At 35.1% G+C, this 12,558-nt stretch overlaps 1 protein-coding gene across 9 annotated transcripts in view; it reads left to right on the top strand.

Annotated features, from left to right (window-relative positions):
- Positions 1-12,558, top strand: part of RAPGEF6 (Rap guanine nucleotide exchange factor 6) — a 195,020-nt gene that overhangs the window by 147,516 nt on the left and 34,946 nt on the right. For all 9 annotated transcript variants that reach the window (XM_073878621.1, XM_025860756.2, XM_073878623.1 and 6 more), the window contains 2 exons: positions 4,988-5,228; positions 7,419-7,802. In XM_073878621.1, the coding sequence (XP_073734722.1) occupies positions 4,988-5,228; positions 7,419-7,802 (625 nt within the window). The remainder of the gene's footprint in view (positions 1-4,987; positions 5,229-7,418; positions 7,803-12,558) is intronic.

Below are 12,558 nucleotides of genomic sequence, written 5' to 3'. Positions count from 1 at the left end.
GGATGGTTGTAGGGAGAGGGACAGAGAGCAGTCAGTTGGGGGATTTAGCTGGGGGAACAAAGGGAAGAAGTTGGAATTTACTAAAATTTAGAGACTGTAAGCCCCATTGCACTGAAATTCAGATTTTTTTAAAGAGGAAGTGCTAGTCAATTTGATTGATTGCACAGTTTGCTCATTGAAAACATGGAAGAGCCAAAGATGCTCTTATAAAAACTATTCAGAGAGGGTCTGTCTGCAAACTCAGTCCGCAGCCTGTGTCCGTACCAGCAATATAAAAGAGCACGTATAAGATAGGTGTTTAACTTACAAATTATATTTTTAAACCCCAAAATGTGCACCTTTATGAAAGCACTTTTATGGTGCTGTTTATGTTGAATGAAATAGTCATTACCAATTGATTCCAAAATCCTTTCCTTAAATTATATATGACAGCGCCAAATTTTAAGTTCACTGTGTATGTCATGTGCGTATATTGCAGTACATGTGTGACATCAGTCAAGTCTGATTAACTTACTGGTGATCTCAGCTATGTTTATGCCGCTTGTGTCAAGTTGTTAGAAAGTAGGGTCAAAGCTACAGAACTGTTAATAGTAGTTTGCTTTTGATTGCTGACTATTCTGTGATTTTGCTTTGTTTTCGCTGCCTACAGCTGTTGGTTTTTACTGTTAAGTATCTTGAAAACCGACTGTGGTATTCCACTGCTAAATTTCTGTGTAGTGTTTTATTATTTTTAAAAAGTCATATGATACAGAATTGAATAAAGTAGGAGCCAAAACTTTTCTGTCCACCCTACAAGCTTGCCAGTGTAAACTGGTGTGTATTCTTTTCAACATTTTCTTTGAATAGATAAATTTTTATAGTTCTAGAATCAGAGTACACGCTGCTCTCTAACTTACGTTTTGGAGGAATTTTTGACCTAAATACTAGATTAGGCCTAAAAGAACTCATGACCCAAAAGATTGTAAAACTGGATTTTTTTTTTCAAGTCTGCTTATAGAACTTTTTGCTTACTTTTTCATTTAGTAGCACAAACCTTTTGTTTTTTTTTTTAAATTTTTTATTGTTATGTTAATCACCATATATTACATCATTAGTTTTTGGTGCAGTGTTCCATGATTCATTGTTTGTTCATAACACCCAGTGCTCCATGCAGAACGTAGCACAAACCTTTTATTTGATTTAATATTTAGTAATTTTTCAGATTCAGTTTTACTAAAGTCTGAGTTATTTTAACTAATTTTTTATTTTAAAGGCACATAAAATTTTTGAAAAATCAAACTGCAGAGAAAGGACAGAATATAAGTCTCCACTCCCCAGAATTAACTATTGTTTATTCATATATCCTTCTAGAAATTTCAGTGCACATAAAATGTGTTTGCCACTCTTCACCCCAAATTATATGCTATACTTTTCTTCTACTTAGCCCATCTCACCTGGCAATATACCTTGAATACTTTCCTGCTTCAGAATGTGTTTGTTCTACCACAGTTTTTTAAACAGCTGGTAACATTTCATTTAATCATTCCTCTTTTGGTGAGTGTTTACAGTGTTGCCTAAATCCCTGTGCTTATCTTTCCATGTTGTATGTTTGCAGTATTGTCAAATACCGAATTTTTGTCAAAGATTTTGTGGAAATTTATTGTCTCCTTTATTACATATGTACCTATAAAATATCATCTATTTTGTCTCTTGTCCAGCAAAGCTTCAAATATTTACTGTTTGGCCCTTTAGAGAAATAATGTGCTAATCCTTGATCTCTACCATTGCACCACTACCTTGTGTTTTCTTAGTGCAACTTCTTAACCGTATGGATTGTCTTTCCATGAACCTCCACTTACTCTCTCGAATATGAGCAAGTCCCTGAGAGTGGAGACTTTGCCCCATCTCCTTTATTACTGTATCTTCATCACTTGGAACACTGTTGACACATAACAGGCACTCCACAAGTATGTACTTGGCAGTTAAAGTATGAGCAGGAGGCAGTCTTTTGGTTTTGTTTTCATCATCACCTTACTTTAAAAAAGTCCCATCTTTAGTGTATTATTGGGGTCAGTACCTGCATCCTTCAAGTATGTTATTTATTTTATTCAGGAGGATTATAGTTAGCATTCTAGAAATTCTGCCTTTGGGTTTAAAGTCTAGATATTGGAGATTCCTTTCCTTAAATTCGTTTACCTGTTATGTAAGATTTTTTTTAATGAAATATGAATCATAAGACTAATAAATGCTCGAGTCCTCCAAGATTCTTTTTAAATGTCTCTTTTCCATAGGGGGTTATATTGTTATGTGCATTTTAGTTTCATGACTAAAATTTGAAATGATCATTTTCCCTTGATTCAATTTTATTCTAACCTCATGTCTACCATTCATCTGATCATTTAACATTTGAGTATCTTCCCTGTGTTAAGTATTACTTTTGACATATATGTCCTACTAACAACAAACGTGTTGGTGAAGAACGTATGTTTTATATGTCACAATTTTAAAACAGAAAAAATATTACTGTGACAGTGGTAACAGTGCAAAGAAATGTTTTCCTCCAGTGTTTTTCCAAATCATTTTCCAGATTGGTACTTACCACCTTGACAAATTAATCAGGGTTGAGGTAATAGGGTGCGCTTTGGGTAATCCCTTCTATGGATCTATCCCATTCATGATGTCGAGATCCGTCTTACGTGATTATGTAACAGTTTGGCCTTCTCATGGGAAACAAATGGCTTTAACAGAGTATGACTTTCTTCTACACTGTTTAGCAAGATATACAAGTCTGAGTTCCTTCCCAGAAGATGTTAATAGTATTTGGAAATAAAAGAAGAGAAAATGAAATGTGTGCAAATTCCCAGTCTGCCTTTGTGAATAAATTTCTCTGGAGAAATTAATAAAAGGGGTCAGAGCATCTCCCCTTTCCCTCAAGGTTAGCCAGTCCTGCTGGCACACACCTAGTAAACTGATCCAATTCTAGAGCCCCAGACAGCTGAGGCCTATTTTTGTAAAGAGAATAGGGACAGTACAGGTAACAAAAGTTAGTTGTTTGACCTTTTTATATAGAGTTCAAGGGGATATGTTTTCCACTTTGTGTCCACTATCTTCCTGCTGACAAACTGGAATTTCCCTCTGCTTGAAAACATTTTCTAGCCAAGAGTAGAGAAGCATCTCTGATTTGGGTGGATCATAAAACAGTCTAACGTTAAGCCTTGTAGGTTTAGAGACCTGATGTCGTCAGCACCCTAAGGATTGACTCACTGCAAAGAAATAATGAAAAAGAGGCTTGTGGTGACTCAAATATTTGCATACATTAAGAAAGATCATTTGGTGCATACTTCTTACGAAAGGGACTTGACTGAATATATGATGCCTTCTGCTTCCAACTTGACAGTGAACCTAGAACACTTTAAGACTCTGTTTTCCAGGCATTCCTATATGCTTAGTGGAATCTTCCAGTCTTGGGAGTCTCTCTTTGTGCCATGAGCCTCAGAGTAGTACCTTATTCTATGAAATTATCTTCTGCCATATCTCTTTCATTAATCTTTTCTTTCCTTTAGCCAGAATTGTACTTGAGATGGCTTTGAGACAGATGTGTGATTTTTCTTCATCTCTAAAAGTTAGTAATGTATGTAATGCTAATAAGATAGTGCTAGACAAACCATATATAATTACTTGAGCCACCAAAATCTCCCAATCCAATTATAGTCCTTACCAGGAAACCCCACAAATAATACATTTTTACTAATTTAAGGAAATTGGTAAATATTAGATATTAATATTCAGAATATTTATAATTAATATTAAATATTAGGGGGAAATATACTCTGTGTTCATGCTGTCAAATTTCTTTTTACTTATGTTGAATACTATTAAAAATTAGCCTGGGGTTATCATATTGAACATTGTTTGGGAAGTTTTAGCCAATGCAGTGTAACAAAATAAAACAAGGTAGAATGAGGGAGGGAGATATCATTACTTACTATGCATATCTTGAATTAGGATGTGTCTACTAATAGCAGAAATCACTGGATATTTTAAAACTTTCCTGTGTTAAATAAATATAAAAATAGGAAAACATGTGCCACTGTATAGTAGACTGAGTGTTGGTATCTAGTATAATTCAGTAGGAAAAAGCATAACGAATATCAAAAAATGTTTTTAAAAAGAAGGAATATTAATTGCTCATTAAACCAGTGACTCTCACCAGTAATCAAAGAAATGAAATGTAAGATAATGACATATTTTTAGAGGGAGGAAAAGCATAGGAATTTCAAAATGAAAAAAATTTGTAATGAATAGTTTGATAAGAATGTGATTAAAATTGCTCTCTTTACATTCTAGCATTATAAAATAATACAACCTCTCTGGAGAATATTTTGGCAGTATATTTCAAAAACCTTAAAAATATGCCTGCCCTCCCTCTAACTCAGCAAATCCTCTCTCCCTCTTTCTCCCCTCCCACACCCCCCTCTTCTAGATTTTCTCTGGGGAAATAATCAGATTGCCTGCAAAGGTTTATCTACCAGGGAGGGGGAAAGGGGTATTAGTCATCACTAATATAGAAGATATGCAACCTAAGTGTCTGTCATTAAAGGTTTAGATAATTTAAAAATATAAAATACGTATTATGGAGTCCTGTGCCTCTTTTAAAAATTGTTTGGTTGAAGAGTATTTAAGGACATCAAAGTTTACAGTAAATAAAATATATTGTGGCTTCCAAATCATAATGTTTATCTTTTTGTGTTTGTTTTTCTATGAACATGTATTAGTATTTTGTCACCTGGAAAGGTAGATACATTCATTTATCAATAAATGCAACAGTGATTTCTATTAACCTCCTGAAATAGACGGGTATATATCATTGTCCACACTTGATCTTAGCCAAAAGGCCGAGAAGCGAGTGGTATATATCGTTGTCCAGAGGGATCTTTTTGTTCTAAATTGCTTTTTGAAGAGTTGAATTGTCTTGAAAATAACAAGGCACACTTTTGTTTTTATATAGATATTCCTGATCAAGTTATAAGAGTTTTCAAAGCAGATCAACAAAGTTGCTACATTATCATCAGTAAAGACACTACAGCTAAAGAAGTTGTTTGTCATGCTGTTCATGAATTTGGTTTGACGGGTGCGTCTGACACATATTCTCTCTGTGAGGTTTCTGTTACTCCTGAGGGTGTCATAAAACAGAGAAGACTTCCAGACCAATTCTCCAAATTAGCTGATAGAATTCAGCTCAATGGAAGGTAAATGTGCTTATTAATGAATGTACTTAATTCTAGATTTTTTTATGGTATAATTAACCTGCAACACCAGTTTCAGGTGTACAGCATGTTTGATAGTTCTGTTACTCCATGCTCAGCATGAAAACTGTAGTCACCATACAGTGTTATTACAGTATTATTGACTGTATTTCCTGTGCTGTAGTTTTCATCTCCAAGAGTTATTATATAACTGAAAGTTTTTATACCCCTTAGGACCCTTTATCTAGATGTGTTTTTGAAGATTGTGTGTAAAAACATATATTAAGTAGAAACGTCATGTCTTAGGGTCACTGAATTTTCTCTAAAATTAAAGCAGGATTTCTCTTTTTTTTCAGCTTTATCTCTGTAATTATGTAAATGGAATCTCAGAGTGTTAGCACTCACAAGGACTACCTGAAAGTGGGAGAAGGAAAGGGAAGACATTTTACTAAAATATTTTAGCCCTCCTGCTAAACAAATTCTTAGAACCACTGGTGTAGTCCAATCCATTTTTTAGAGAGGAAACCAAATGATACATATCTTTATATGTATCTGAGTATGTATGTGTTAAATTACAAATTTGTTTTTAGTATGACTAAAATGTACTCTGGGCAAAAGAGGGCGTAATTTTTACAGTTTTTTTCTAAGCATTTTTCCTACTGTGAATATGCAAGAATGTTTTTAAAAAAATTTTTAAATGTGCTTTGAATATTATTGATCAACTAGAAGATTTTTTCTATAGTACATTTGTTAACTCTGGTGATTTTCTCTGAGAATAACATGTTCTTTTTAGTGAGCCTAAATTCATATATAGAGTTAAGATCCTTAGAAACCTTAAAATGGGAGCGCCTGGGTGGCTCAGTTGGTTAAGCGACTGCCTTCGGCTCAGGTCATGATCCTGGAGTCCTGGGATCGAGTCCTGTATCCGGCTCCCTGCTCAGCAGGGAGTCTGCTTCTCCCTCTGACCCTCCCCCCCCTCATGCTCTCTCTATCTCATTCTCTCTCAAATAAATAAATAAAATCTTAAAAAAAAAAACAACCTTGAAATGACTACTCCTCATGGTTACTGGTAAGAGAGAATGGATTAACTCTGCCTTGCTATTTAGCTATACATAGTGCTTAAGAGCATAGACCCCGGAGCCAGAGTGCTCAGCAGTCTGGGTGAGTCCCAGCTCTCGCTGTGTGACCAGAGTGAGTTCTTTGGTTTCTCTCTGTTTGACTTTTCTCTTTAAAAAAATGGGGATGATAATAATAGAACCTACCACATAGGAATGTTGTAAGAATGAATGAGTTAGCCCACCCTATAAGTGTTAGATATAATTTTATTAACTAGTGTAATGGGTCTCAACACATTTATAGTGTTCTTTTAGGCATGTGAAGAGTATGTACACAGAAGAAAACAAGGTATAGTTGCTTGATAATCAAAAATAGATGGACACAAACTTCGGCTGGGATCAAGTTGTATATTAGAAAAAAATGAACTGAAAGCCACAGAGGACAAACATGTTACCTTTTTTGTCCCCAGCACCAGCCCTATACAAGATATTTCCCAGCTGCGAAACTTGTCCTTAACTTTTAAATGTTAAAGAATTGTTGGTGTAAAAATAAGAAAATGAAGGTCTCTTTTATGGTTGCTGATCAGTGCCATTTGCTGGGATGAAGTTTTGTATTTAACAAGGGAGAACCCATTAGTGGAGAGGTTTTTCCTCTCCTTTACCGGTTTTATTCTTCTTTGCTTCTCTTGGGAATTCATAAATGAAGAAAATGAGTGTAAGAACAACTTCTGAATAGAAGTGTAAATAGTCTTGATTCAGATGTTCATGCTGTCCATAAACAAATACTGATACAATATTTACTATGCATCACCTTCCTTCCTGTAAGCCTCTTAGAGCCTTTATCCTCAAGAACAAACACAGTTGTTGACTCATTATGTGAGTAGTTTAATAAAATGTTTAAGTTCACAGCATTATCAACATTATTTTTACTCTTTAAAGTAATAGATGTAAAATGGTGGAATAACAGGATAACTTCTTTAAAGTCTTTTCATTTACAATGTTAATTTTCCATTTCAACTTTAAATGAATATTATGTTTTTGACAAAATGTTATTAACCATATAATGACATTTTGACAACGGTCATAAAGTGCTCTTTAAAATGTGAAATGACTTATAAAAACAATTTCTTTCTTTTAGGTATTATTTAAAAAATAACATGGAAACAGAAACCTTATGTTCAGATGAAGATGCTCAAGAACTAGTTAAGGAAAGCCAACTCTCCATGCTGCAGCTCAGTACCATTGAGGTGGCCACTCAGCTGTCAATGAGGGACTTCGATTTGTTTCGTAATATTGAGCCTACTGAATACATTGATGACCTTTTTAAGTTAGATTCCAAAACAGGAAATACTCATTTAAAAGAGTTTGAGGACATTGTTAACCAGGAAACATTCTGGGTTGCCTCAGAGATTTTAACTGAATCAAATCAGCTGAAACGAATGAAGATTATTAAGCATTTTATTAAAATTGCACTTCATTGTCGAGAATGTAAGAACTTCAATTCCATGTTTGCAATAATAAGGTAAGTTTATATAAATATTTGTGTATAGTTTAGACATGAAGCTGATTTTTTGCGTAGGTGTTAAGTGACTAGAAAAAAAGTCCAATTAATAGACTTTTAAAGTATTGTTAGATTTAATATATTTTCCATTCTGGTGATAGTGGCTTCTTCACTTTCTGTTTCTGCCATCTTTCATTTAAACGTTTCTTTTGCTGAATAGGGTTGATTGCCTTCCCATTTTTCTTCCTTTCTCCTCCTTTAATGGATTATACCCTCTTTGGATGTATGGCCAACAGGTGGTTTTTATCATCAGACTTCTATACTGTGCATCACTGTGATTTGGCACTGAAAAATCACAGTCTGGTATCAGTGCTCCAACCTGAAATTGCTATTTTGAAACAATAGCAACAACAACAAATAATAATAATAATAATGGCAGCCATTTGGTGAGTACTGATTTGTTTAACTGACACCGCACGAGGTATCGCTGGATGTGTTGTTGCTCAAGCACAATAGGCTGTAGAATTAGAATTATAAAAATTCACAGTCTCTAAGTCCAGGAAGTGTGGATGGTTACATGTCCTGGGACTCTTCCTTCCCCCCACTCACTATGATTGGCTAGATTGGCTAACCTAGGTAATGTATTTTCTGATCCTCCCCTAGTATAGTGCTGATCAGTAAAGGGATTCCTCTTAAAGGAAGTCTAATTTTAAAGGTGGAGGGTAGTTGTAGTTTTGTCCATTTATAAGACCACTTGTATATATAGCAGCATAATTACATCTTAATCCCATCTATGTATGCCCCCCACAGAATTTAATTACGACTTGTTCTAGACTCACATGAAGTAGAATTGGAATCTTTATAATCATAAATCTGTCATGGTAATAAGAAACTCCTTTATGAAGGTAACTAGTGGGTGCACTTGAAATAGACGCTTTAGAAGGAGTTCTTGTTTGTGTGGTTTTTGTTTGATTTTAGGAGTATTGAACAGAGATGAGCATTAACCTTTAGAACAGCTGCACCTGTGTCTGAGTCCTGACTCTCCAGTGTAGTAGCAGTGTGTCAGTAGAAAATTGAAGACCTTTTTTTTTTCATCTATAAAATGCAGGAATCACGCCACCTACTTCACTGTTTTTAACAGCTGAGTCTAGAACAAGGGAACAAAGATGCCATTGATAAACACTTGGAAGGCTAGAAATTGAAACTGTGTAGGAAGGATAAAGTTAGAGGATTTGAAAGTTACAGGCTCAGTTTTGGAGTAGTCTGTGAAAAAAAACCTGATTGACAAGAGAGATCTTTGTGTAAAAAGAGAGTGTAAAAAATAAATGGTAGAGGTTTAAGAGCCATAACCAGTGACCATCCTGAGTATAGGGGTAAAGAAGAGAGTCAAGCCAAAGAGGGGACAAATAAAAGATATAATAGAACAGCACAGTTACAATTGTGTCATTAAAGCCAAGGAAAGTGATTTGAAAGAAGGGAATATGGGTATCTGATTAAAGGTTTGTTTTGGTTTATTTATTTATCTTAAAAAAATTTATGTATTTGAGAGAGAGCTCAGAAGCAGGGGGGGAGGGGTAGAGGGAGAAGCAGACTCCCCACCAAGCAAGAAAGCCTGATGTGGGACTCGATCCCAGGACCCTGGGATCATGACCCAAGCCGAAGGCAGACGCTTAACAGACTGAGCCACCCAGGTGCCCCAGGTTTGTTTTGTTTTAAAGAACATTTTATTATACAGATTACACATATTCAGTAGTTCCTGTAAAATTAATTGCTTTGTTTTCTCATATTTTGAAGTATATCAAAGACTGTAACTACATATAAAGTTATATATAACTTTACATATAACATACTTTACAGCAAAGGTGACAGAAGTGAATCAGTTCTGCCTGGAATTAGGTAGTAATATTTATTTGAGTTATTTTTCTTAGTCTAGCTAAAGGTTTGTCAATTTTGTTAATCATTTCGAAAAACCACTTCTCAGTTTCATCTTTTTTATTTTTCTGGCCTCTATTTGATACCTTTCTGCTCTGATCTTTGTTATTTCCTTCCTTTTCCTAACTTTGGGCTGAGTTTCTTCTTTTGCTAGTTCTTTGATGTGAAAAGCTGGGTAATTTCTCTTAATAAAGAAAATTATTACTAAAATTCTGTCTTGGAAATAGTTTTTGCAGCATCCCATAGGTTTTGTTATGTTGTGTATCCATTTTCGTTTGTGAGAGATAGTTTTTTCCCTTTTGATTTTTTTTTTTTTTGACCCATTGGTTGTTCAAGGAGTGTTGTTTAATTTCTATTTGTAGATTTTCCCATTTCCTCTTGTTACTTCTTAGTTTCACACCAGTGTGGTCAGAAAAAAATACTTGACATGATTTCAGTCTTACATTTTCCAAGACTTTTGTGGTTTATTTTTATAATCTCTCCTGGAGAATGTTCCATTTATGCTTGAGAAGAGTGTGTATTCTGCTAATGGGGAAAGGACTGTCATGTATATATTTCTTAGGACCATTTGGTCTAAAGTATGGTTCAAGTCCATTTATTGATTTTCTGTCTAGGTAATTTATCCATTGCTGAAAGTAGTGTGTTGCAGTCCCCTACTGATGCATTGTTGTCTGTTTCTTCAGCTCTGTTACTGTTTGCTTCATATGGTTATGTGCTGAAATGTTGGGCACATGTATATTCATGATTTTTATGTTTTCTTGATGAGTTGACCCTTTATCATTATATAACGACCTCCTTTGTCTTTTGTTACCATTTTTGGCCTAAAGTGCATTTTGTCTGATATAAATCTAGCTTCCCCTACTCTCTCCTGGTTTCTGTTTGCGTGGATTATTTTTTCCATCCTTTCACTTTGAGCTTATATGTGTCCTTTAAGCTGAAGTGAGTCTTCTGTAGGCAGCATGTAGTTGGGTCTTGTTTTTTAATTCATCCACCTATTCTGTGCCTTTTGATGGGAGAAGACAATCCATTTACATTTAGACTGATTATTTGTAAGAACTTTTATTACTGCCCCATTCCTGGTTTCTGGCTGTTTTTTAGTTCCCTTGTTTCATTTTTACTTTCTTGTGTTTTTGTGAATTGATGGTCATCTGTGCTGAAATGCTCTGATTCCCTTTTCTTTGTATTTTGTGAGTCTACTGTAGGTATTTGCTTTGATGTTACCATGAGCCTTACATGAAACGTAACTATTTCATGCTGATACCAATTTTAGTTACATGCAAAACTCTACCCTTTTACTCTCTGCCTTTTATGTTTTCAGGGTCAGAATTTGTCTTTTTATATTGTGTATTCCTTAACAAATGATAGTAGCTGTTGTCATTTTGTTGTCCTTTAAGCTTTATTCTCTGGTTAAGTGGTTAAGGCACCATCATACTATACTATTGACAGTTATCTGAATTTGGGGTGCCTGGGTGGCTCAGTCGGTTAAGCGTCTGCCTTCAGCTCATGTCTTGATCCCAGGGTCCTGGGATAGAGCTGCACGTCAGGCTCCCTGCTTAGCGGGGAGTCTGTTTCTCCCTCTCCCTCTGCCGCTCCCCCACCTTGTGCTCTCTCTCTCTCTGTGTCAAATAAATTAATAATTTTTTTTAAAAGTTATCTGAATTTAACTATGTATTTAACTTTATCACGATGTGTATTTTTATATGTTTTCATGTTACTATTTAACATCATTTCATTTCAGTTCAAAGAACTCCTTTGAGTGTTTCTTGTAAGCCAGGTGTAATGGTGATAAATTCCCTCAGCTTTTGTTTTCCTGGAAGGTCCTTCATTTCTCAGGATAACTGCCGAATAGTGTCCTCGGTTGACAATTTTTTTCTTTCAGCATTTTGAATATATCATTCTGCTCTCTCCTGGCCTGTAAGTTTTCTGCCGAGAAAATCTGCTGACAGCCTAATGGATGTTCTTTTGTGGGTTTTCATCTTTTTTTCTTTTGCTGCCTTTAGAATTTTCTTTGTCTTTAATTTTTGACAGTTTTATTAACAGTAAGTCTTGGAGAAAGTTGTTTTGAATTGAAGTAATGGGGTTAATCAGTTAGCTTCATAAACTTCAATGTCCAGATCTCTTTCTAGGCTTGGAAAGTTCTCAGCCATATTTCTTTAAATAGGCTTTCTGCCTCCTTCTGTGTCTCTTCCCCTTGTGGAATTCCAGTAGTTCGGATATTTGGGGGTTTTGGTGCTTCCATGGACCATATAGCTTCTTTCACTCCTGTTCATTCCACCCGCCCCCCCGCCAAACTGGGTTACTTCAAAGTTCCTATTCTTTCTCTCACTGATTCTCTGTTCTTTCATCTACTCTGATGTTGATGGTCTCTGTGACATTTTATTTTATTTTGTTCATTGAAATCTTTAGTTCCAAAATATCCGTAAGGTTCTTTTTTGTAATTTCTGTATCTTTGTTGAATTTCTCATTTTGATCATTTATCATTTTCCTGTTTTCATTGAATTATCTTTCTGAATTTTCTTGTAGCTCATTGAATTTCATTAAAACAGCTATTTTGAATTCTTTATCAAGTAAATTGTAGATCTCCATGTCTTCAGGTTTGGTCACTAGAGGATTATTGTGAACTTTGGTGATGTCATGGTTCCCTGATTTGTTTTTGTTTTTGTTTTTCTCATTTGAAGTAGCAGTCACCCTCTCCCAGTTTTTACTAGCAGTCTTTAGAGTGAGTGGGGCAAGGGCGGGGGAGAAACTTCAGCAGTCTTGCTATCTAAGACTTTCTTGGATATTGCATGGATAAACCTGCTCCATGCTTTTTTTTTTTTTTTTTTTTAAGATTTTATTTGACACA

The sequence above is a fragment of the Callorhinus ursinus genome, unplaced genomic scaffold (assembly GCF_003265705.2).
Source record: "Callorhinus ursinus isolate GAN/ISIS: 27379988/994484 unplaced genomic scaffold, GSC_fseal_2.0 scaffold30, whole genome shotgun sequence".
In the NCBI taxonomy this organism is placed as follows: domain Eukaryota; kingdom Metazoa; phylum Chordata; class Mammalia; order Carnivora; family Otariidae; genus Callorhinus; species Callorhinus ursinus.
Note: the sequence above shows the minus strand (reverse complement) of the source record. Positions and strands in the feature narration are given on the sequence as shown.